The sequence below is a fragment of the Moschus berezovskii genome, chromosome 27, assembly GCF_049115385.1.
Source record: "Moschus berezovskii isolate FMDL1 chromosome 27, NW_MosBer_1.0, whole genome shotgun sequence".
Taxonomy (NCBI): Eukaryota; Metazoa; Chordata; class Mammalia; order Artiodactyla; family Moschidae; genus Moschus; species Moschus berezovskii.
In genome coordinates this window covers 581,987-605,954 of record NC_142486.1, presented here as the reverse complement: position 1 = coordinate 605,954, position 23,968 = coordinate 581,987, and the positions used below count along the sequence as shown (strand labels likewise).

General features: G+C 62.8%; 3 protein-coding genes across 10 annotated transcripts in view; 2 read left to right on the top strand and 1 right to left on the bottom strand.

Moving 5' to 3' along the window:
• CHLSN (cholesin) overlaps nucleotides 1-1,560 on the top strand; it is a 66,389-nt gene extending 64,829 nt beyond the window's left edge. For all 8 annotated transcript variants that reach the window (XM_055410465.2, XM_055410466.2, XM_088833130.1 and 5 more), the window contains one exon: nucleotides 975-1,560. In XM_055410465.2, the coding sequence (XP_055266440.1) occupies nucleotides 975-1,154 (180 nt within the window). In that variant the 3' untranslated portion in view covers nucleotides 1,155-1,560. The remainder of the gene's footprint in view (nucleotides 1-974) is intronic.
• Nucleotides 1,561-4,792: 3,232 nt separating this feature from the next.
• On the bottom strand, nucleotides 4,793-8,737 carry CYP2W1 (cytochrome P450 family 2 subfamily W member 1). The gene is made up of 9 exons (XM_055408844.2): nucleotides 8,570-8,737; nucleotides 8,166-8,328; nucleotides 7,760-7,909; nucleotides 7,535-7,692; nucleotides 6,124-6,297; nucleotides 5,708-5,846; nucleotides 5,407-5,591; nucleotides 5,104-5,245; nucleotides 4,793-4,989 (listed from the first exon to the last, which is right to left on the bottom strand). Exons 1-9 carry the CDS (start codon nucleotides 8,735-8,737, stop codon nucleotides 4,793-4,795), a joined length of 1,476 nt encoding a protein of 491 aa, XP_055264819.2.
• A 6,093-nt stretch (nucleotides 8,738-14,830) lies between these two features.
• COX19 (cytochrome c oxidase assembly factor COX19) lies at nucleotides 14,831-20,547 on the top strand. The gene is made up of 3 exons (XM_055410473.2): nucleotides 14,831-14,987; nucleotides 15,481-15,592; nucleotides 18,069-20,547. Exons 1-3 carry the CDS (start codon nucleotides 14,906-14,908, stop codon nucleotides 18,142-18,144), a joined length of 270 nt encoding a protein of 89 aa, XP_055266448.1. The 5' UTR covers nucleotides 14,831-14,905; the 3' UTR covers nucleotides 18,145-20,547.
• The last annotated feature ends 3,421 nt before the right edge of the window (nucleotides 20,548-23,968 follow it).

Here is a 23,968-nt window from a genome sequence, read left to right as displayed (position 1 = left end):
TCTCCGACGATGGGGCGTCCACCAGGCAACGGTCCCGCCGTCTGCAGAACCGCGCTCCTCTCTCCTCTGGCCTGACCCGCCCGGCCGCACGTGCTCACAGAGGGCTGCTGCGTGGCACTTGTGGGCCGGGCGTGGCCAGTTCGCGGTGGCTTGACGTTGATGTCCGCTACGTGGCCGGGGGGTGGCGTCAGGTTTGCGCCTGTAACGTCACTCCTGGTTCCTTCATTGACGGGCACGTGCCTCGTGTCTCACCTCCCTGCCCTGCCGTGCCCCCTCCATGGACTGCATCAGCCCAGACTCGCCCGTTTCCCCAGACGGGCTGTAGTCCGTTTCTTTGGGGCCGTGATATCCATCATGACGAGCGCCCGAGTCATCCCAGTGGGGACGTCGAGGGCCGCCTCTGCGTGCACAGGACGGGGTGGGGGCTCTTCCGTGGAGGAGGTCCTGCACGGAGCTCTGACGTCGGAAACACCGCCCATGCCGCTTCCCCGTTCCCCTCCCCACCTGGCATGCGGGGCAGCTGCCCCTTCTCAGGTTCTGGAGTCCGCGGGGCACCAGCCGCTTCTCAGGTGGACCCCAGCCCCTGTTTCAGCCCCGCCCTTGCTCCTGCTTCTAGAAGGGCTGCGCAGCCAGCCCCGGGCCGGGCTTGGGGTTGGAAGGGGCTGAGCAGGACTCCTGGGTCTTAGCCTAAGCTTCCTCTTCCTGAGACCCGGCACCCTCATCCGTCTCTGCCCCAGAACGCTGTCACCTTTCTCCTGGATTCTCTTTGTCCTAAGAGAGTTCTTTTTAAAAACGATCTGCCTGCTGTTAGTGGCGTTTCAGGAGGGCCGTCGTCTGCCCGCCCCTGGAGCGTAAGGAGAGCTTGTGCGGGGAACAGGGGCGCCGTCTGGGAGCAGCTCCTTGGGGCGAGCCCTGGACACCCGGCGTCTCTGCGTGCTGCCTGCCGGCCCTGACAACCTTCCCGCCCCTTCCAGGTCCCTGACGAGCACTTCCCTGCCCTGCTGGCCTACCTGGAGGGGCTCAGGGGCCGCGCCCGCGAGCTGACGGTGCAGAAGGCAGAGGCGCTGATGCAGGAGCTTGACAAGGCGGGCGCCTGCGCCCTGCCGCCCGGGGGGACCCAGCGCGCCCGGGAGGTGCTGCAGCTGCTCTCCTAGCAGGTGGCTCGGGGGCACCTGCGCCCCAGAGGGCCTGCCTCTCTCTCCTGACTCCTCGGCCAGGGACTCTAGAGGGGATGACGAGTTACCCCCCCCACGGTAGAACGCGGTTACTCTGAAATGATCTGGTCTCCCGGTGGCCCGCAGGCTCCCACGGAAGCTGCTTTTTGTGGGAAACATCTTGTTTTTCTACCAGGACTATCCTAGAGGTCAGAGCTGGCCTTTCCCGTCAGCTGTGGCCTATCCGTGTAGGGGCGTGGCCCCCTCCTCCATCTGATGGTCCCTCCTGTGCATCTACTTGGCCACCTGCCGGCCTTCGCTGACCGCCGGGCTGGGGTTCATCTAGCGCGCCTCCCCCCGGCTGTATTTTCAATAAAAGCAGGCCCCTGGGGGCTGTGGCTCGTCACGTGGCTCGTTTTCTGCCCAGGGAGTGCGTGTGGGCTCCGTGACCTCCCTGGGGTGATGTCTGGGGGAGCCCGTCGGGTGGAGCTTCTGGCCGCGGGTCTGACGTCTGCTCTGCAGCCCACATTTCCAGGCACTGGCAGGGACCTAGCACTGCCCCCACCCCACCCCACCCCCGCCGCCAGTAGCACCTGCCCAGTCCTCAGTCCCCAGTGGAGTGCCAGCGTCCGGCGTCCGAGGTCATGTTCAGGGAGCGGCCAGCCGCCTCCAACAGTCTGACGGGTGTGTGGGGGTGCTCGTCCACCCAGTCTGGTGCTCTGCCCTCGGACGTGGTCAGCGTCCAGCGATTGCAGGCGTGCTGCGGGGGCCGGGGGTGAGCTGACAGGACACCAAGCTGCGGTGCTCTGAACACTGGGAGACAGGCCCCCGAGATGGGCCACAGGGTATGGAGGTCACAGGTGGAGCTCCCACCTGTCCCCCGCAAAGACTCACACCTACTAGAGCCTCAGCCCAGAAACGGGGTTCCCCAACTCTGCCACGCAAGGACACCCCTGGGGTCACCATGGTTCCCAGTCACGTCTGGGGCCTCTGCCCACCCCACCCCCCAATCACTCCGCTGTGCCCAGGGCGAGGCGTGTTCTCTCAACCCCCGATTCCAACACCTAGGTGTTTCAGACCGACAGGAAGAGGACACAGGGCTGCCCTGGTGGTCCAGTGGTGAAGAATCTGCCCTGCAATGCAGGGGACGAGGCTTCGATCCCTGGCCGGGGAAACGAAGATCCCACCTGCCTCTGCCTCACAGCAATTAAGCCCTTGAGCTCTGGAGCCCACGGACTGCAAGTAGAGTCAGGGCACCGCAACAGAGTTTCCTCCTGACAGGATGGAGGTCCCGCGTGCCTCAACTGAGGCCACCTTGGAAGTCGCTGACTTCCCTGAGTTATTCAGGATAAAAGGGAAATTGCCAACTTCAGAGCTTCGGCTCAAGACGCCATGAGCCGGGGGCCACAGCACAGCCTGACTGGCATGGCTGTCAGCTGCCCTCTGCACCATGCTGTCCCCCGGGACCTGGCTGGAGCCCCGACCCTCCAGCCTCAGGCCTGCTGGCGCCCCCTGGTGGGACTCGGCCAGGCTGCTTTCGGCGGGAAGTCCAGTGTTCCTGCCGTTCTGAGGCCCTGCCAGCCTCCAGGTCTGACTAGGATGAGGACCAAAGCCAGCAGCCTCCGCCCCACGCCCGTGGCCTCAGGTCCTGGAGAGATGGGGCTGGAAAGTACATGTGAGCCTCGTGCCACCCAGACACGCACACCCCGCCCCACCCAGACACGCGTGCCCGAGTGAGTGAGAGTTAAAACTGGCTGTGGTGCCTACAAGTTAGGAACACTTTAAGTTAGTAGCTCAGTTGGTAAGGAATCTGCCTTCAATGCAGGAGACCCGGGTTCTATCCCTGGGTCGGGAAGATCCCCTGGAGAAGGGAAGGGCTACCCACTCCAGTATTCTTGCCTGGAGAGTTCCATGGACAGAGGACCTGGCGGGCTACAGCCCGTGAGATGGCAGTTCTGGGGAAAATGAAATGCACGCAGCCGTGGGGTTTGGAAATCAGGGCCGGTCCTCACGATTCCTGACCTTGGAGGAGGTTCTGAGGGCCTGGGGGGAGCCAAGCCCCATTTCCGAGAAGAAATGCCCAGGGCCACCTCCACTGGGGAGCCGGGGCGCCTATTACTGACAGGACGGAGGGCGGGTGGGGAGCCTGCCTTCGGCTCCCCAGGTTCGCCAGGAGCACAGGGCACGGGCCTGGGGTCAGTGGGGCAACGAAAGCCCAACCCAGCCAAGGAAAGAGACAAATCCAGAGATGAGGACTCGGCGGCCCCTCCCTCCTCCCCTCCCCCAGCCTACTGTGCTGTCAGTGCCGCCCACAGCCCTGCCCCAGATGCTCAGGAAGCTCCTCCCTCCCCGCCCCTGCCCCCAAGATGTGTGTGCTGACCGGGGTGTCCTGGGTCGATCCATTTGAACCTCTGGAGGGAAACGTGCCTTGTCACCCAGTTTCTCCCACCCTGCCCCCATCCTGCTCACCAGCTCGCGCCCCGAGGGCAGCCTCCCCACGTGGTCACTGACACTCAGCACAGGCAGACCTTTTAATTCATGCTCATCTGATGCCCCCCCCCCCCGCGCGCCACCAGCGTCCACCCTCCTCCAGGAAGGCCCTATGGCTCCCTCAATCCAGTCGGTTCAGCGGGTGAGCCCCGAGCTGCAGAAGGGCGGGAACCACACCTTGGTGGCCCGTGTCCGGCTCGCAGAGGTGGTGTTGGGCAGGCAGGGCTGTGATCTCAGCTGACCTCCTGCACGTCCTGGCCCACCCCCTGCCTACTGTCCGCTGCCCCTCAGTGCGCGGCCTCCACCGGGAGACCAGGAGCTGGCTTGTGGGGAGGGTCCAGGGGGATTGTGGGGCAAGAGCTCTCGGAGGAGGCCTCGCTGCAGACTCCTACAACCCACCCCAGCCCGGCTGACCCTCTCTGGGCAGCAGCTCTCCCTCGACTGGCCCACGGCCCATAGGGCACCCAGGAGCCCTGAGAACAGGGTAGGGTCTGTAGGGGTCCTGGCGGGCCCAGGGCCTGGCACGATGCAGAGCAAGCCGGGAATGCTGGTCCGAGGTTGGCCTCTGGGTGGACGTCGCCCTGGGGCCCAGCAGCCCTGGCTATCTTCCTGAACCCCAAGTTCAGGCGGGTGACACCGCTGTGCCTGGCATGTGTTGGCTGGTGACGCGGGCCCTGCTGGGGAACTGGATGAGGGCCAGCGGGGAGGGGAACATGGGAGAGGGGGCAGCAGGAAGCCCGAGGGGCCTGTGGGTATGTGGGAGTGCAGCACCTGTTGAGGGGTTCCCAGAGGGCCGGCAGGGGCCCCGGTGTAGACAGAGGCAGCAGCAACGCTCTAGGGTCTGGGGGCTGAGCGGGGAGGGGACCCAGCTCTGCCCTGGGCTGTGGGGCCTGGGAGCTGGAGAGGAGGGCCTGCCTGGGAGGGGCCCTCGGGCTGGGGGGGGCACCCCATCTCCCACGGTGCCCAGATGAGGCTCCCTGGCCTGGGACACACAGCCCGTGGTGGCCGCAGCAGAGACCCTGGTCAGGGGATGCGTGTCTGTCCTGTCTCCATCACCCACGAGTCCAGAGCAACTCAGCTTCGCCCTCGCCCCCACCCTGGTCCCGGTCCCTGGGAGCGTGTCCCACAGTCAGCCCAGGCCTCTGCGGTCAGCGCCCCTGCAGCCTGGGAACGGCACACAGCACCTGGGCGGATGGCCGCGCGGTGAAGGCAGGGGCGGGTGTGGTGTCCAGGGCGGCGGCGCTGAGGCCAGGCGGGGGCAGCAGGCGGTACCTCTGCAGGAGGCCCGCGAACAGCAGGAACAGTTCCGACCTGGCCAGGCTCTCCCCCACGCAGACGCGGCGGCCTGCGGGGACATGGGGCGCTGGTGGGTCCGGAGGCCGTGGGGGAAGCCCCGAGGGCAGGGCCCTGAGCTCCGAGGCCCTGGGGACTAGTCCACCGCTGGAGGGGGCTGCAGTACCTGCGGAGAAAGGCAGGAAGGCCGGCCGCTTGACGAAGCGCCCGTCGGCGTCCAGGAAGTGGCCCGGGTTGAACTGGCGGGGTGTCTCCCACTGCGTCTCGTCCAGGAGTACCGAGTTCAGCAGGACCAGCACGGGTGTGCCCTGTGGGGGCGCCAGGTGAGTGGCTGGCCGCTCTCCGCAGACTGGGAGCACGGGAAGCCCTGCTCAGCATCTGTGTCCCTGAGACCCCGTCCCAGCCCCATCGAGCCCGGCCGAGAGGAGAGGGGAGAGGGTCTGGGGCGTCGGGGGCCTGGCCCTCGCACCTTGGGGAGCAGGTAGGGGCCCAGCTGGGTGTTGGTGACCGTGCACCGCAACGCGTGGGGCAGCAGCGTGATGAAGCGCTGCACTTCGTGAAGCACAGCGTTGGTGTAGGGCAGGGCGCGCACGTCCTCCAGCTGCGGGAGACGCACAGGCCCCAGCACGCGGTCCAGCTCCTCCTGTACACGGCCTGCCGGGAGACAGAGCCCAGCATGCCGAGACCCCGCCCTGCGCCCCGGCCCGGCCCCCTACGCCCCGGGCTCTGCGCTGAGCCCAGGGCCCCGCGGAGACGCGCCCCTGGCTCACTCTGCACGCGCGGGTGCTTGCCCATCAGGAGGGCGGCCCACTGCAGCGTGCTGGCGGTGGTCTCCGTGCCGGCCATGACCATGTCCAGGACACAGGCCACCACGTTGGCCTCAGTAAACAGGCCCTCGGAGTCTTTCGCCTGCAGAGGTGGGCGGGGCCGTGCTTAGCTGGAGGCAGGCTCCATGGAACCCCCACGCAGCCAGCCCCTGGCTGGAGAAAAGCGTCGAAGACAGGCTCCTCCTACATCACAGGCTCTCGCGTGTCAGGTGAGGTGACCCTCAGAGGCGCCCGGCCAGGGGGTGGAGGGGCATGGTGCAGGGTAGGCCGGCTCCCTCCCCAGCCCCTCTCCCCCAGGCGGGGCCCAAGACTCCCCCCTCCCTCGGCCTCTTGGTGGGGGGGGGGGGTCTTGCCCACACCTGGCCCTGCTGGATCAGGGCGTCCAGGTAGCTCTGCTCGGGCCCTCGCGGGGGTGTGCGGCACCGCTGCGCCTCCACGAGGGCCCTCAGGATGGCCCTCACCTCCTCGATCTTGCGCAGGACCGGCCGGTGCAGCTGGAGGAGGGCCCCGAGCCGCGGGTAGAGGTTGAAGAGCTGAGGGCGGGCAGGGCCGTGGTGAGGGCTGAGGGTGGGCCATCCCCCTGCAGGAGGCCATCCACCTGTGCGGACCGGCAGCGCCCCAGGCTCCTGGCAGAGGTGCCACCCTCCCTCTCCCTCCCCATGGGACGACAACCCTGGGGGCGCGGAGGAGGAGCCAACTGACAGGTAACACATCCGGGGTCGTGCAAGTCACAGCAGGTGGCTGTCACCGTGGCCCCTGCTCCACACCCACCAGAGCAGGCGAGAGGGAGGCCGGGTGGGCCGCTGCCTTGGAAGTCGCTGACTTCCCTGAGTTATTCAGGATAAAAGGGAAATTGTCAACTTCAGAGCTTCGGCTCAAGACGCCATGAGCCGGGGGCCACAGCACAGCCTGACTGGCATGGCTGTCAGCTGCCCTCTGCACCATGCTGTCCCCCGGGACCTGGCTGGAGCCCCGACCCTCCAGCCTCAGGCCTGCTGGCGCCCCCTGGTGGGACTCGGCCAGGCTGCTTTCGGCGGGAAGTCCAGTGTTCCTGCCGTTCTGAGGCCCTGCCAGCCTCCAGGTCTGACTAGGATGAGGACCAAAGCCAGCAGCCTCCGCCCCACGCCCGTGGCCTCAGGTCCTGGAGAGATGGGGTACACGTGAGCCTCGTGCCACCCAGACACGCACACCCCGCCCCACCCAGACACGCGTGCCCGAGTGAGTGAGAGTTAAAACTGGCTGTGGTGCCTACAAGTTAGGAACACTTTAAGTTAGTAGCTCAGTTGGTAAGGAATCTGCCTTCAATGCAGGAGACCCGGGTTCTATCCCTGGGTCGGGAAGATCCCCTGGAGAAGGGAAGGGCTACCCACTCCAGTATTCTTGCCTGGAGAGTTCCATGGACAGAGGACCTGGCGGGCTACAGCCCATGAGATGGCAGAGTTGGACACCACTGTGCGACTGACTACCTTTATTTTTAAGTTCTGGGGAAAATGAAATGCACGCAGCCGTGGGGTTTGGAAGTCAGGGCCGGTCCTCACGATTCCTGACCTTGGAGGAGGTTCTGGGGGCCTGGGGGGAACCAAGCCCCATTTCCGAGAAGAAACGCCCAGGGCCACCTCCACCGGGGAGCAGGGGCGCCTATTACTGACAGGACGGAGGGCAGGCTCCCCGGGTTCGCCAGGAGCACAGGGCACGGGCCTGGGGTCACGTGGCCGGTGAAGCCAGGAGCCTCTCCCTGCACCCCCCAGGCCCAGGGCCTCGACCCCTCACCTGCACGCTCGGTTTTCCCAGGAGGACCATGATGTCGTCAACGAGGCCCAGCAGGGACACGAACACAGGATCCTGGTAGTCGAACCGCTGGCCGAAGAGGAGTGCGAAGGTGATGTTGGAGGGAGCCCAGCGGAGCAGGGCCAGCGGGAAGGGCCGGCCTGCGGGTGGAGAGAGGCCTCAGGGCTGTGGGCCGCGCGGGGCAGAGGTGCCCCGGCCCCCACTCACCTCCGTAGCTGTCCAGCTGCGCCGTGAGGCACCTCAGCTCCTGCAAGACCTTGTTGGCCACGGGCGCCCTCCCCACGCCCAGGCCGTGGAGGGCGCGCACAGTGAGCTGGCGGGCGGCCCGCCAGCGTGGCCCTGAGGAGAAGAACACGCCTGCGGGCCACACGCGCCCGATGATGAGCGGCCTGGGGCAGGCCCCGTGCATCCTCAGGCCCCCTACGCCTCAGCCCCCGCCTCCAGCTGGCCTGGTGGGGCCTGTCTTTCGGTGTGACCTGCCATCCTTGCTCTGGGGCTGCCACGCAGGCACCCTGGTGCTCCCCCTGGGCCTCCTGGGAGCACTCACCCGTGCCGCGGAGAGGGACAGTCCCTGTGGCCCCGCGCCCGCCGCGCCCCTCCCCCGCACACCTACCCCCGCCCCCGTTGATGAGCTGGAAGATGGCAATCGGGGGTCGGCCAGCCAGCTCCTGCCCGGTGCCCACCAGGGCCTCCTTCACTGCCTTGTAGCCTGTCAGCACCACCGTCTTCTGGTGCCCGAGATGCACAGTGAACACCGGCCCGTACTGTTTGGCGAGCTGGTGGGGAGGGGCAGGGTCCATCGGCTGTCCCACCCGGGGTCCCTGGGGGGCCATCATGCCCCCCGGCCCCCTCTGTCCTCACCACTGCCCTGCCCGTTCTGCAGATGGGCAGACTGAGGCCTGGGGGTGGGCGGCGGGTCACTGTGGTCACACAGTGGAGCAGGGCCAGCCACTGCTGTCTCCCGGCGGCTCTGCCCTCAGCCCGCGGACGGCAGCCTCCAGGGCCCCGTGGACCCACCTGCATCAGCGCCTCCTCCTGCTGTGCCGCCCGCAGCAAGTGCAGGTTCCCAACGACGGGCAGAGGGTGCGGCCCCGGGGGCCAGCAGAGGGCCGGAGTGCGGGCATGGGCGCGGAGTAGCCCCCAGAGCGCCAGCAGTGCCAGCAGCGCCAGCAGCAGCAGGGCCATGAGTCCGGCGGGTGGCGGGCAGCCCCCCTCCCTGGTGCCGCCTGCCCTGCGCCTTATGGGCCTCCCGGGAGGGCGTGCCGGCACCCCACCCTCCTGCCACCCCACCACCCCGAGAATGTGGAAGGAGCAGTTTGCAGGGACAGCCAAGCGCTTAAAGTGACAGGCGTGCGAGGATCATGGGGACCAGTCTGTGCCGGGGGCGGGGGGCCGGCGGGGGGGCCGGCGTCCAGCTGGGCCCTCGGGGCCTCCTCAGCGTTTGCCTTGCTGGGGGACACAGCAGAGTGACCATCTGCCCCCCACGTCTCCGTCTCTGCCCCGCCTCACCTCCAGAGCCAGGGCTCCAGGGCCTTGGGCCCCACCCTCCCCAGGTTCTGAGCCTCCCTCCCCGGGAGCCCCGTGGCCCCCCAAGCCCACCACCGCCTGTGTCCATCCAGCACCTCTGGGCCTGGGCCAGGTCTACACAGCCAGCACCCCGAATGCCAAGGCTCCAGAGCCCGACAGCGAGCTTGCCAGAGTGACAGTGTGCCCCTTGGGGGCTGTGGGAGCCCGTCCCCCGGGCAGACGGCACTGGCCTCCCTGGGATAGGGTGGGCGTGGGTGTGGGTCAGCTGCGCAGAGGGGCCCAGCCTGCAGGCAAGGCCGCTGGGGCGGCAGGTGCCGGGTTTATGAGCCCTGTCTGTCTGGGCTGCACTCTGCTCCAAAGCCCGGAGGCCCAGCTGGGAAGGAGGAGGCGCCCCTTTGGAATCGAGCTCTGAGGGGCCTGCGCTGGGCCTCCTGCCCTGACACGAGGCAGTGGGAGCCCCCTCCCTGCCTCTGGGCCCCTCAACCCGGGCCTGTCCCCCAGGATGACATCTATGCCCCTACACCCACCCCGGAGCCAAGGCAGCCTGCGGGCCCTTATGCCTCCCAGCCTTCACTTGCACACCTCCTGTGACGGGGTGCTCACTACCTCACAGGCAGCCCATCCAGATACACAGTCCTCGGGCTGCCAGGAGGGGTAACTGTTCTCTAACCGCTCAGTCTCTGGGCCTTTCGTGCTGAGCAGCTGTTCCTAAGGTCCCTACTGGTGCAGAGGCTAGGGGCCTGTCTGCCCAGGACAGTTCAGGTAATGAATTCAGCGTGCATGTATTGAGTTCCTGTGTGTTACCAGGCTCGTTGGAGAAGGAAATGGTAACCCACTCCAGTATTCTTGCCTGGAGAATCCCATGGACGGAGAAGCCTGGTAGGCTACTGTCCATGGGGTCACAAAGAGTCGGACACGACTGAGTGACTTTACTTACTTTACTAGGAGCTACGGCTGCAGGAATGGGTGGTACAGGGATCCTGAAGTGTCCTCGCAGCCCAGCGGGGGCGGGCGGGGCGCATATGGCCATGACTTTGCATAGAAAACCCCTCGGGTGTTGGAGCTGGAGGGTGGGTCTCAGGAGGTAGAGCATTTGTGGGGAGGGGGCAGCTTGTGCGGTCCTGCAGGGGCAGCGTGGGGCGGGCACGCTGGGCAGCCCAGGGTCACGGCTACAGAGCCACACCGGGGGCCCAGCCTCGTGGGGTGAGCAGTGTTGTTGCAGGGCTGGAGGGGAGCACGCAGCCCTGTTGGGGGGGCTCGGCTCTGGGTCTGTGAAGCCCGCGCCAAGGGGCTGTGCTGGGCGGGGGCCAGTGCTGCCGCTGTGCGCAGGGAGCAGGCGTGACCCCGCTGCAGGATTGAGCCGCGGGGAGGCCATCTCAAGACCCGTCCTGACGGAGCCACCGCTGGCGTCTGTCGCCAGCTGCTGACAGCCCATCAGGGTGGCCGGGTTTATCCGGGGAGGATGTGGGCTCAGCTGGGCGGTGCAGTGGCCCACGCCCCGGGCTGCAGCTGGCGGGCCTTGCAGCACCTGCTGTGTGACCTACTGCTCTGCCTGCGTCCCGTCGTGTGAGGGGGGCACCGCGGGGAGGGTCCTGGGAAAACCCAAACTGGTTGGAGCAGGGCTCTGGGTTAAGGACGCTCCCCCGACATTTGTGTCCACCCAGAGCCTCAGAATGGGGGCCTCTTTGGGGGGTGGCTCTGTAACCAAGTCACCATGCCCCTCATTTGGTGACAAAGCCGAGGGTGGGGGCCACGGCCACAGGCCAAGGACCTGGGAGCTGCAGAACCTGGCGGGGTCAGGAAGGACCCCCCTGGAGCCATCTTCAGGAGGCGCCCTGCCTTCTGGTGTCCGGAGCTGAGCGGGTGGTGGTGGTGTTTTCTGCTCCCCCAGGCTATGTCCCTTGTTGGGGCAGCCCCGGGAGACCTTGGGAGCAGGGTTCAGAAATCACCCCACTCCGGAAACACAGCAGACAGGTCACACGGGTTCCTTCGTGGGGTCGCCGTCTAACTGCCTGCCTGGGCGTCCCTTAGTCCCCCTGGGAATGGAGGTTCGCTCAAATTGTTGTCTATGATCGACTGGGCCCAGAGGCCACCAAGCTGGCCAAGAACAGGACAAATGCAGGTGACCCCCCGTAAACACACAGAGGACTTCTGTCTCGTAGAGGAGGTCACCCCAGAGGCTCGGCTCAGCTGTCCCGTCCTGAGCCTGCGCGGCGGGTGTGTCCAGTGCTCTCTGCCCTCTGACTGGAGGTGATTGTCCGCGTTTGCACATTTCTCTTTGAAGCAGCCTTGCTGTCTCGCTCTATTCCCTCATTAACGGGCAAGATAAAGCTTGGCCGTGTGCTCCGTGTTTATTAGTCTGAGAGCCTTTTGAAAATTACACTTGGACAGCAGAATTTATTAATGTCAAAAGATCAGCAGATCTAGTTTCAGGCCAGGGTCGATTCAGGGGCCCAGTGACATCATCGGGACTCCAGGGAATTCTCCTCTCTCTTGGGTCTGCTGGCGGCACTCTGGGCTGGGGTGGGGAGTAGGGGCTGTGAGGCAAGCGGTGTTTCTGTGTCTGCTCCTGGTGGCCAGACGACCACCTGCACTAAGGCTCACTGCCTCCCAGCTGTGGGCCAGTGCGCAGTTCTACCAGCCCCGTACTGTGCTCAAGCAAAAGCCTGGGAACTGTGTGGTCAGAACCGAGTGGCTGGGACCACCTGGGGCTCGCGTCACACCTGGCCTTCGCGCCTGAGCTACAGGTTGCTCCCTAGAGGGCTCTGGAGTTGCACACACCACACTTGGCCCCTCCATCTACTCCTCAGCTGAGATGGCATCTTCCAGTGGCAGCTCCCAGCCCATAAGCTCTCCACCTACTTGGCCCTCAGCCATGGAGAGCCGGGGACTGTGCCCTCAACTCTGCGTGGGGGCTAGTGACCATGGTGGAGGCAATGTTCTGAGACTTTGGAGGCAGACCATGAAAGCCTTCCACCTGTTGCTTCTGGGATCCTTTGTGCAGGACATAGTCAGCATTCTGGGAGGAAGCCCTGGGAGGTGGGCGGAGGGCCATAGGGACAGGAGCCATGGCCCCCAAGACCCAGGCCCAGCACCCAGACACGCGTGCTCCATCCTGAAGGGTTTCCCTATTCTGAGGTGTGGTGGCTCCAGCTGATGGCCCATGGGGCCGTCTCTACACAGCCTGCCCACTTCCCACATTTAGGAGCGCAGCGGATCACTGCTGTTTCACACCAGTGAGTTACACAGTGGTGGAAAACTCATACAATGGCTGTGTAACCCTGGGCAAGTGGCTTGACCTCCGTGTGTCTCTGTGTGTGACATGAAGATAGTAATGCCTGAGAACTGCATTCACTCTTCAAACGGCATGTGAACCTTAATCTCGCAGTTTCTTTATTTTTGGCTGCACTAAGTCTGTGTCCTACGCACAGCTCCCTCTGGTTCTGACGAGCGCGTTACTCTCTGCCGCAGTGCTCAAGTTTCTCACTCAGGGGCTCCTTGTGGTCCCGGGGCCGTGGCCCCGCCGGCTTCAGTAGTTGTACTTCTCAGGCTTTAGAGCACGTGCTTGGTCGTTGCGGTGCATGGGCTTAGCTGTTCCATGGCATGTGGAACCTTTCCTGACTAGAGATCGAACCCACGTCCCAGGTGGACATTGGCAGGTGAGTTCTTAACCGATGGACCACCAAAGAAGTCGCCCCAAATATTTTTAATTAACTAATTAATTAAAATTTTGGCGGCATGGCTCATGAGGTCTTAGTTCCTCCGGCAGGAACAGAAGCCAGGCCGCAGGAAGTGAAAGCATCAAATCCTAACTACTGGACTGCCAGGGAATTCCCTCTTCAAAAGATACTAACTGAACACCTACTGTGGGCCAGGCACTGTAAGCCCATGTAAAACAGCCCAGCACGTAAGAGGGTTCCAAAAGCATTACTCCCCGCTTTTTGACCTAAACGTTTAATGAACTGCTAAACATCACCTGTGAAGCAATGAGTACTTGGCAGGCTGACACCGCCTGCTCACTGGGCCTCGGGGCTTCACGGGTCCCCTAGGGCCGCCCCACGGAGAGGGAGAGGGATCGCAGCCTGGGTGAGGAGGAGCTGGCCCTTCCACTGCTAAGTGGCGTGATATAGTTGCAAGGAAAGGTGCTATTTGCTAGGTAATAAACGCTCCTATTGTTCACAGGCCTGGAGCATTAATGAGTAACCCAGTGCAGGGCCCCTGGCTCCTGTGGTGTCAACAGTTAATATGACAGGAATGGGGAACAGGTACAAGCTTCCTCCAGTCGTTTTCTGTGGGCCCAGAGCCCCAGGCCAACCCAGACCCAGGCGACAGGGCTGGGCTTTTCCTGCCACCACTCTGGGCCCGCCCTGTGGGCCCCTCCTGTTGGCCAGCTGACTTTGGTGGAACTCTGGGCGGGCTCCGGACAAACAGGGTAGAATCCCACCTCAGGCCGGAGGTCGGGTGGTGTGCACCATGGGGGGCCTTGCAAGTGGGTGAAACAGCCCAGCACGTAAGAGGGTTTCCAAAAGCATTATTCCCCGCTTTTTGACCTAAACATTTAATGAACTGCTAAACATCACCTATGAAGCATGCCTTCTGGAGAAGGGGGCATCCGACCCAGGCCCTGTGGGGAGGGAGTGCTGCTGGGACTGGTGGGCAAGCCCCCAACGTTATGGGGGACAGTGGTGCTGGGCCTGTGGGGAAGACCGCTTGTCCAGGGGGGCCAGCTGGTGACTCTGCGGTCCTGAGCCCCCTGTACTTATGACTAGGGCCTGACGTGGCTGGCGCCAAGGACTGCTACATGGGTGGAGTCGGATGCGTGATGCGGTTGGAGCTCAGGAAGAATCAGACTGGTGGCGGGCGGGCAGCCACCCACCTTCATCAGCTCTGCCCAGGGGACAAGGTTGGGAGGGGCCCTGCTGCAGAGAGCTGGTGACCCCCCCACCCCAGCCCTTTCCCTGTTTTTAGTTTTTACTATTTACAATAATAAATGACCACCAGGGGCTTTCCTGTTTATAATGTATTTTCACTCTTTTATCTGTTGAATTGTATCCCCAGATTCACATGTTGAAGTCCTAGCTCCCCCTACCTTAGAATGCGACCTTTCTGGGAACAGGGTCACTGCATATGTAACTAGGTCAGGTGAGGTCATGGGGGTGGGTCCTAACCCAACGAGGGTACATCCTCATGGAAGGACGATGTGTGGACACAGACACACAGGGAGAGGCCACGTGGGGAGGCAGAGGGGGTGATGCGTCCACAAGCCAGGTGGCACCAAGAGTTGCCGGCAATCCACCAACAGGGAGCAAACACCCGACTCTCGGATGACTGGCCCCCAGAACTGTAAGAGAAGGAGTTTCTGTTGCTCTAAGCTGCCCAGACCGCTGCAGCCTCGCGGGGATGCAGAGACCTCCCCCCTCCCCCCTGAAGGGACAGCCTTCCAGGAGCGTCCTCCTGCCCCTGGGCTTCTTATGGATTGAAGCTGTGTGTCCTTGGGCAAGTTGCTGACCCTCTCTGAACTTCGTTTCCTCGTCCTAAACAGATGACGGCTGGACCCTCTGCCATTGTGCTGCCTCGAGGATAAGAAGAAACCCCGCCGCAGAGCAAGTGCCTGAGGGTCCCGGCCTTTCGGAGCCCGGGGGCGGGGCCGGGGCGCGAGGGGCGGGGTCTCGGTGCTGAGGGCGGGCCCTGTACCTCCTAGTCCGGGCCCGTCAGGGGCCGCTCGCCGCTCGACTTGCTCGGCGCTCCCGCGGGGCCTGCTCCGAGATCGGCCGGCAGTCCTGCGTACGGCGCGCGCCGCGCTGGGCGAGTCTGGGCGCCGCCATCATGTCGACGGCTATGAACTTCGGGTCCAAGAGTTTCCAGCCGCGTCCCCCGGACAAGGGCAGCTTCCCGCTCGACCACTTCGGTGAGTGCGGGCGGTCCGGGCTGCCCCGCGGCGCGGGCGGGGCCTCGGGCTCGGCCCGGGGTGGGAGCGGGCCGGCGAGAGGACGCGGAGGCCGGCTGCGGTCGGGGCCGACGCCCGGGCAGCCGCGTCCTCGGCGGGCGTGAGGCCGGCGCGCGGGGTCCCGCGGGCGCGCCCCCGGTCGCAGCGGCCTCCTCGGAAGCTAAGGCTTCGAAAGTGGGTTTCGAGTGGTTCTTTATTTGCCAGTCTTTTACCGAGAAATGTTCCAGACAAAGGGCAACGTCGGCAGGGAGCTCCCGGCGCCGCAGCTTGCGCGCCCCCCTTCTCCTGCCCTCGCTCTTCCACCGGGAACTTTTGTCTTTTCTCCTCTGTTTCCAGAGTGTTTCTGCAGGAAACTAGCTTCCCGAGGAGAAAAAGGAGGGCTGCCGGTAAGGTTGCTGGGCGGGCACGTCCTGTTTTCACTTTAAAAAGAAAATATTTTTCTGTTTCGTTCCAGGTGAATGTAAAAGCTTTAAAGAGAAATTCATGAAGTGTCTCCGGGACAATAATTTTGAAAATGCTTTGTGCAGAAATGAATCAAAAGAATATCTAGAGTGCAGGATGGAGAGGCAAGTACTTGCCAACCATGATTTATGTCTTCTCCGCCCACCGTGTCTCCAGCTGAAATGTTTGTCCCAAGAGGCCTCACCCAGGCCTGGCCTCTCCTTGTGTTTGGACCCGAAGGGCTGCCTGCCTGTGAAATTGAGGCATTTCGGAGATGAGTTGTACTCAAAGTTGTTGGCGGCCGTGGGAACCTTTTCTCCTGTGATAATCTTGGACGTGATTGCATTCCTCAGAGTTTTTTCTTTCCAAATGTGTGATGTGTCATTCAGGTTTCACAATCGTACATCATAAAAATGCTGACTGAGTGAGAAGATTTGTGGGTACAGACCTTATTCCTTTAAACGTTCTCAGAACATAAAAATATGTGCTGTTTTGTTCGACATCCGCTCAGAGCCGTTTGTAGCGTTGACAGGCAAGACAGTGGGCCTGAGAAACGGTGAAAGATGAGTGACTCTTCCCGTCTCAACCAGAGTTCTTTCACACGACCCACCTTTAAACAAAACAAAAACTCTTCTCACTGATCCGTTGAGGTTTTAGTTCGGAAGCACTGTTGTAAAGCTTCATGGGGAAAGCAGGTAACCCATTATCATGTGCTTGGGAGGAAACTTGTATTTCTGACTTTTGAGCACTTTGTTTGCTCACGAGGGAACCCAGTCTGTCCGAGGCCTTGTCTGAAGACAGGTTGACAAAAAGCAATCCACTCTGGGCCTGTTTTCAATATTTCCTTAACGGACTCAGACATTCCCCTCAGGCAAGCTCGACTGTGCTTCTTGGACCCCAGGTGTGTTGAGGGCTCTCTGCAGACATTTGGGATTTTGAGGGAGATGGGCCTTCTTGGTGCTTGGCCCTCAGGTGGCACCCCTCTCCTGCCTCGTGAGTCACACAGGCTCGCAGGTGTTGTAGGTTTAATGATGGACCAGCCTGACGCCAGCCCTGTCATCTCCACATAGTGTGCTGGCCGGATCTGCATGCTTCACTCACTCTTAAATCGAAACACCTGAACTCAGTGAGTCTCTTCTTGGCACTGCTGAGCCTTGGTGACAGAGTTTGGAGCTCGTCTCTGCCCTGTGCCTCCCCAAAGCTCGGGTCACCATCCCCAAGTCGGTCATCCCTGGGCTGGCACAGGTTTGCCTGGAGGGTTTAGTTGCTTTGGTTCCAGAGCCACTCCTGCCGTGTGACAAGGCCTTCCCGGCAGGGCCAGCAGAAGGGCCATCTTTTTCCCGTTTGCCCCTGGGCCTCTGAGGAAGGCCTGCGGACGGGAGTGCATCACCTGCTCAGTGGGTTCCATGATTCAGGCGGCGTCACTGGTTGGTCAGGCCACATTTGGTTGTGAGTGGTGTGTGTGTTTCTGACTTGCTCCATATCTTGCCTACTTGCCTCTCTATCACTCTTTTAAAAAGCTTCTTCCCTTCCGCTTTTTTCCTTTTTGCTGACAGCCCACACCTTACTTTTGTGTACTTCACATGCATCTTTTTAAGAACTGGACCTCAGTAGAATTTGTCAGTTGGCTCACACGGGCCCCGGTGGCCTGGAGTGGATGTGTCTGCTGCTGAGGGCAGGGGCTACACTTCCTCACGGCAGCTTCTGTTAACATTGGGGTTGCACGGTCAGCAGAGACACAGAATACACGTGGGATCCGACACCTCAAGTCCAGTGCCCGCCCTGGTATGCATGGTGGCTGGGCCTCCTGACCTGGTGCGGAGTGTGGAGCGTCTGGCCCTGGTAAAGCGCCGGGTCCGACCAGCTGCGGCCCAGGCACTGCCCTCAGGAGGATCTGTCCGACCTTTCCAGCTCCCGGGCTTTGTGTCCTTGGCCTGCGGCCCATCCTCTGTCCTCACGGTCCACAGTGCTGCGTCTTCAGACCCTCCCGCCTCTTTCCATCTTTTTCTGAGCAGAGGCAGCCAAGGTTCTCAGATTTTAAGGATCCTGGGATTAGGTGGGGTCCCCTTGGATAATCCAAGCTGGTCTCTCTTGAGTTGGCTGACGGGCAGCCTTGTTTCCTCAGCAGCGTTAATACCAATCCCCTCCTGCTGGTATCAGGTCTCGCTCACAGATTCTAGGGGTCAGGGCATCACCTGGGGGCCCTGGCCATGGCAACCACGTTGTGTCTGAGTGGCCGATTCTAAGAACCGTGTTCTGACAAGGTGTAGTGGGAGTTCATCGTTCTCTGCCTCCTTGGGTTTTGGGAGCGTCTCGTGCATTCCATCACTGTGGGGTGAGTGTAATCTGTTGCCGGGTAGGTTCCATGAACTGGTGTTTGTGATTCTGGGGACGTTGTCCTAAGGGCTGTTGCCAAGCCTCTGGGTTTTGTGGGTGTGGCAGGCAGGGTGCAGGGGCCTGCACACGGGAGCACGTGATGAGGAAAGTGTGGTCAGGAGCATGTCAGGGTGTGGGTCTGAGGGTGCTGTTCCCATGAGAGAGTGGGGGTGTCTGGACCTGAGCGGGCGCGTGGACCCTGACAGCTGTCACTTTTCCTTTCAGGCAACTCATGGCACAGGAACCCCTGGAAAAGCTGGGATTTGGAGATTTGATTAATGGGAAGTCAGACAAAAACTGAGCTGTGTCAGGAGGAAGCCCGCGGTTGTGTGGGGTTGCCCGGACTCCTGCCGCCCCAGCAGCATGCTTGTAGGTACCGTGGCTCAGAAGGGGACCGTGAGGGTGCGCACGAGATGCCGCTTGGAACCATGCCAGACGCCCCTCCCTGGTGGATGTGCCTTGAGGCTAGGAAATGGCTCGTCTTCTGAAGCTCCCAAAAGGATTTTGGAAAAGCAGTGTCCCTCTTGGATTCCTGTTTCCCTCAGGCTTGTGAAGGTTTATCCTAAGTCCGCACGGGTGACAGGGCTCCTGGGGAGGTGAGGTGCCAGGTGGCGTCTGCCCGCTGAGAGGGCACCGTGGGTGCCAGCGCGGTGCTGGGTTCACGTCACGGGCCATGTGTGTCCTTTCTGTGCTGGTGATGTCCAGAGTGTTACGTGGACAGTGCGCAGCTGTCGTTGGGAAAACGCTTCAGCAAGTGCGTTGCTCTGTGCGCTCAAAGCTTAGACTCTGTTCGTTTCCTTTTCCTTTTCTTTCGTTTTTTTCAAACAAAAACTTAGATAAGCCAGGAAGGGGAAACTGGCTTTTGACATATCTGACTTCTTGATTTTTTCTGGTGATGCCTGAACACCGTGTGTCTTTCTGATCTGTATCAGGTGACACTTGTACAGTCAGATATTTAGTTTCAAGAAGTCATCTGCTGTAACTGAGGAGCAGGTCGTCTGCCCTTGTCAGGTGAGGCGCTGGCGCTTTTCCTCTGAGGAGCGGCCGAGCCTGCAGCCAGCCCCACTGCTTGGCCGTGAGGGGTCAGGGCAGTGTGGGCCCATTGAGCACTGCCCGAGTGCTGTCAGACCCCAAGGTGCAGACCCCAGGGCAGTGTTTCTGGGGCGCCTTGTTGTAGGTTCAGAACCTCAACGGAGACCTTGGACCTGCCCTGTGACTGCCTCCCTGGCCCCCAGTCAGCTGAGTTTTGTCCCAGTGTGGCCAGTGGGAAGGGGTGCCAGGAGTACCCAGGTGAGTGCCCTGACCCCGTCCTGCCTGGCAACCCAGGCCGGCTGTAGGAGCTCTCGTGCCTCTCTGGCCACGTCCAGTTGTCTGCGTGGCGTCCCTTCCCTCGGTCCTGCGGGCGGCCGTGCTCACTCAGACCCTCCCCTCGCTCCCTCCAAGGCCGGCCGTCTGCCGGGGGCTCCAGCACTGCTGGCCCCGTGGGGGTCCCGCCCCCGGCGTTCTGTCTGTGCTTTGTCACTGCAGCATTGTCTCTGTCTACACTTCTAATTGTGCTGCACATTTTCCCCGTGGTTTTAGCTGGTTTATGAAAAGCCTTGCTTTTTCTCAGCAAACCGCGCTGTGGAAACATGCCGTGCGCTGTTGCACACGTACAGGGTTATTTGTTGCAGTTGTTTGTGATTGTGAGGCATCGGGGTGACCCAGCCACCCGTGCCTGTCCCCGAGGCAGGGCCCTGGGCGGCTGCAGGAAGGACTGGGGGAGACCACGCTGTGCCCTGCGTGGCCCTGCAGGTGGTGTGAGAGGGAACTCGAGACCCAGAAGGCAGCGTGGCGGGAGAGGGCCGTGGGTAGAGACGCAGATGTGCAGAAGCGTGTGCATGCACTCATCTGTGTTCATACGGACATCCCTTCACTCTGGGTCCCGGGGGCCTGGGGTCACTGACCCCTGGCAGCGAGGGGTTTGCCTGGTGGCTGACTCTTTGATTTGAGCCTCTCTCCAGCAGGAAGACCCAGGGCCAGAAAGTCCATTTGACCCTGGACCTTCTTGTGTCAGACAGCAAGGAGTTGCCGAAGCCTTGATGGGCTTGTCAGGAGCGCATGACAGGGCTCCCAGTGGCCTGGTTGGCAGCAGCGGGAACAACCGTTAGGGTTTGGCCGCAGCATCAGTTCCTGCCCGGGAGTCCCTGCTGAGGGAGTCACGAGTGGGGTAAACGTTCCAGCGCTAGAAGGGGACAGCCCTCCTCCCAACCCCGGCCCGTGTGGACGGGGGCGTCTGGGCGTCGGTGTGTCCGGAAGGTGGGTGGGCAGCGTTAGGTGGAATGGGTTCGCCTGTTCTGCAGGACGCCCCAGGAAGCACTCAGCCAACAGCCGAAACCTCTGGGATATTGCCCATGGCAAGGTCCCCATGGCACCCGCCCTGATCTGCCCCAGGGAGGCGGTGTCACTGCTGTTTTCTCTGAGTGCGTCACCTCCCTCTCCGAGGACACACTGTTGTGCCTGGCCCGAGGGCCAAGCCTGGCGTGAGGACCCGCGGTGCCGTCCCTGAGGATGGGCGAGGTGCTGCGGGTCGGGGCTGCGGGCCGGTCACAGTGTGTCATGTTCATGCACACGAGGGTGTCGTCGGGAGAAGAGGGCAGACCCTGGGCTGCTTCTGCAACTGTTTGGAAGTCTGGAGTTATTTCAAAATAAAGAATTAAAAAGATGTTCTGTGCTCATCTCTTTGTAGTTGAACTTTGTACATACACGACTGGGTAAATTTGCCTTTTGAAACACATTTAGGAATCCCAATGTGAACGCAGCTGTGGTGGCGCCGGGAGGCGGTGCGCGGCCAGAGGACACTGCACGTGGACTGCGGGCTCCTCATGGAGGGGCGGGAGCTCCCGCAACCGCTGCTAAAAATACAAGGCTCCATCTGGTCCTGCCAAAGCTCCCATGAGGTGTTTTTGGTTGCCCATCATTTGTCGAGTAAAGAATGCATTTTACTTGTTGTATATACTTGTCTCAGTGAGCCAGTGACATTATTAGAGGGCACCTGAAGACAATGGGCAGAACGTTTTCCAAGCATCTTCCTTAGGATTATGCCAGGGCAGTCTGACGACAACCGTCAGCCCTGGGCCCGCAGCTACCTTCCCGAAGAGCGATGCTGACGGGGCCGCTGGGACGGGAGCTGGGGGCGCAGGGCCAGACCCCCCGCCTTAAGAAGCAAGCCAGCTCCTTGTAACAGCTTTGGAAAGCTAGAGCGGAGAAAATCAAGGTGGTTGGAATACCTTTTACTCTGTATCTGTTTAGGGAGGCAGTGCTTTTATTAAAAAAAAGCAAGTTAGGTTCCTTCCCCACTAACAGATCAGCACAGACTCACAGTAATGCTTCAGACTGGAGGCGTCACGTTCAATAGTTCCCGCGAGCTGGCTCCTTCCGGAGGCGCTGGGCAGGGTCCACTTCCTTCTCTCCCAGCTCCTTGAGGCACTGCACTCTGTGGTCCGACCTCATCCTGAGCCTCTGGCTTCTCCCTCCCCGACTGCCTCCTCCCCCATCCTCTCTCTGACCTGGGGCTTCTACCTCCCTCCCGGAGGGTTCTTCATGATGACATCAGGCCCCCAGGCACGGGCAGCTTAGAACCGGGGGACACCAGAGAACCCTGCTTGTTTCATATACGTGAACAGCTTGACTTGGACACAGAGAAGCCCACTTGCTTTACACACGTGGCTCACACTGTGTTACCGTGTGCGGCGCTTTGTGGTGTGCGGTGGTTTTGATTACTCAGTAGACGTTCTTCAAAGGAAACTGAAGGATGTGCGCGTTGACCTCCTCACTCCTGCTTCAGAGAAGACCGCGGCCTCTGCCCTCCCTGCATCCTGGACGGCGTGGCCCTGGCCCTCGGGAGGAGCAGGGGTCTTAGGTGGCTGCTCTCTGCCCTTGGGAAGCACTTGGGGGCAGCAGGAGCCCAGAGCAGGACAGCCCCTCAGCCCCGGGGTCCGGGAGAGCTTCCAGGAGTGTGTGGAGTAGGACCCGGCCAGCCCTCGGTGAACAGGGCCGTCTCCGCCCCGTATACAGCGGGCCGCCTGTTTTTCTTTGTGACTATCATTTTTATAGAAACATCAACTAGGGGAACAGTCTTCTTCTGAAGGTGCCAGGCCATGTTACCAAGCTCAGGCTTAGCATGTCGTGGGGGGGATGGTGGGTTAGGGTTGGCGTGTGGAGGGGGCCTGTCACCCCGTGACAAGCTGGGCTTGGGAAGGGCCCTTCTCCCTCCCAGAGGCCGCGGCCGGGTACAGACTGTGGTGGCGTGGCGGCCCCTGCTGGCTGTTGGTGGCGCCACAGTGCCTGGGGTCACCTGCGGGAGGGCCGTCCCCTGGGGCCCCCAAGGGTGCAGCCAATATGCAGTGGCCTCCACACTCCGGGAGCAACACATCGGGCCAGGGCTGTGCGTCTCTGAGGCCCTGGATACTCCTGACACGGGGACCAGGCTGGAGGCCCAAGCGCGGTGGGGGCCCCAGCTGAGGTCCAGCCCCCAGTGCCTGCGTCCCTGGTCAACCCGGGCTCAGGGACCAGTGAGGGACTGTGGGGGCTCGCCATCCACAGCTGCGGGCTGTGTGCCCAGGGGGCAGTGGAGCCCCTGCAGAGGAGGCCACCCTGGGGCAGAGGGCGCTGGGGGAGGGCCAGGGCCGGGCTTTTCCCCCACCCCACTCTGTGAAGAGTCCCGGGCGTGGTGATGCGGGCAGGGTTCTGGAGAGGAGACCCCCTGTGCTCGCGCTGGTGGCAGCTCCCCAGGCTTGGCTTCTGACCCCAGCGCCTGATGGTTGCCATCCTCACAGCCCTGGATGGGCTGTGGTCAGATGTTGGCTGACGCCCCTGTGACACCGTACCCGTGTGCCTGGCACATGAGCCGGGTGGGGGCGGGAGGGAGGTGGGGGACCCCCACGGGGCCTTGGCAGGTGGCGGCACAGGAGAGACTCGGGGAGGTGGCACGCCGGCGGGAACTGAGCCCTCTCCCAGTCTTGGAGGCGGGAGTCCTGGGTCCTCCTGGGTTGGAGGCTCACCGCTCCCGGCCTGGACTCCTGGGCAGCCGTAGGCCCCACCTCTCAGTGGGCGAGGCAGCCGTAGACCCCCACCTCTCGGGGCGGGGCAGCCAGTAGGCCCCACCTCTCAGTGGGTGGGACAGCTGTAGACCCCACCTCTTGGGGTGGGGCAGTAGGTAGGCCTCACCTCTTGGGGCGGGGCAGCCGTAGCCCCACCTCCTGGGGGCGGGGTAGCCGTAGGCCCCACCTCTTGGGGCGGGGCAGTCGGTAGGCCCCACCTCCTGGGGGCGGGGCAGCTGTAGGCCCCACCTCTTGGGGCGGGGCAGTCGGTAGGCCCCACCTCCTGGGGGTGGGGCAGCCGTAGGCCCCACCTCTTGGGGCGGGGCAGTCGGTAGGCCCCACCTCCTAGGGGCGGGGCAGCCGGTAGGCCTCACCTATTGGGGCAGGGCAGTCGGTAGGCCCCACCTCCTGGGGGCGGGGCAGTCAGTAGGCCCCACCTCTTGGGGTGGGGCAGGAAGCTCCTGGGGGAGGGCGTGTGGGAGGCTGACGGGCGGACGGGGTGGGGCACGGACGCACAGACCCTGCCCAGTGCTGGGGAAGGCCTGGCCCCCTCACGCCCTGCCTGAACTGTCCTGTCGCCGCATGTCAGCCCAGGACCTGGCCCTGCCGTGTGCGCAGCCTGCAGGCCTGGCGAGCTGTGGGGTGCTTCCACACGGGCTGTGGACTCCCGCCGCCTCGCCCTGCAGGTGGGGCGGGTCCCTTGTGCTCAGTCCACAGACAGGCCTGGGGCCTGGTCCTGCAGAGAAGCCTCAGGCGGCCGGTGAGCAGGGCCTCGCAGCCTCGGCTCCCCGCCCCTGAGGACCGCTGACCTGTCCACTCCGTGGGCCTGGTGGCTCGGCACGGGCTGGAAGCGACAGGTCCGAGGCCTCGGGAGCACCAAAGCACGCTGTGGTCGTTCTTGACCGGCTGCTCTCACCGACCGTTGGGTGCGTCTGGGCTGTAGCGCTGTAACGCTGCTCTCTTTTCCGCGGCCGAGGCCTGCCCCCCACCCCCGTACCCACGCCTCCGCCGACAGACAGGGGTCGCCCCGCTTTGGCTCCTGTG

Excerpts from the sequence above, each read along its gene's own strand:
- CYP2W1 (XM_055408844.2), bottom strand. The coding sequence starts at position 8,737 with ATGGCCCTGCTGCTGCTGGCGCTGCTGGCACTGCTGGCGCTCTGGGGG. Across the intron at positions 7,910-8,165 it reads GCTCATCAACGGGGGCGGGG|GCGTGTTCTTCTCCTCAGGG; the intron begins GTAGGTGTGCGG and ends TGTGGCCCGCAG. Across the intron at positions 5,847-6,123 it reads CCCTGATCCAGCAGGGCCAG|GCGAAAGACTCCGAGGGCCT; the intron begins GTGTGGGCAAGA and ends CCACCTCTGCAG.
- COX19 (XM_055410473.2), top strand. The coding sequence starts at position 14,906 with ATGTCGACGGCTATGAACTTCGGGTCCAAGAGTTTCCAGCCGCGTCCC. Across the intron at positions 14,988-15,480 it reads CTTCCCGCTCGACCACTTCG|GTGAATGTAAAAGCTTTAAA; the intron begins GTGAGTGCGGGC and ends GTTTCGTTCCAG. Across the intron at positions 15,593-18,068 it reads CTAGAGTGCAGGATGGAGAG|GCAACTCATGGCACAGGAAC; the intron begins GCAAGTACTTGC and ends TTTTCCTTTCAG.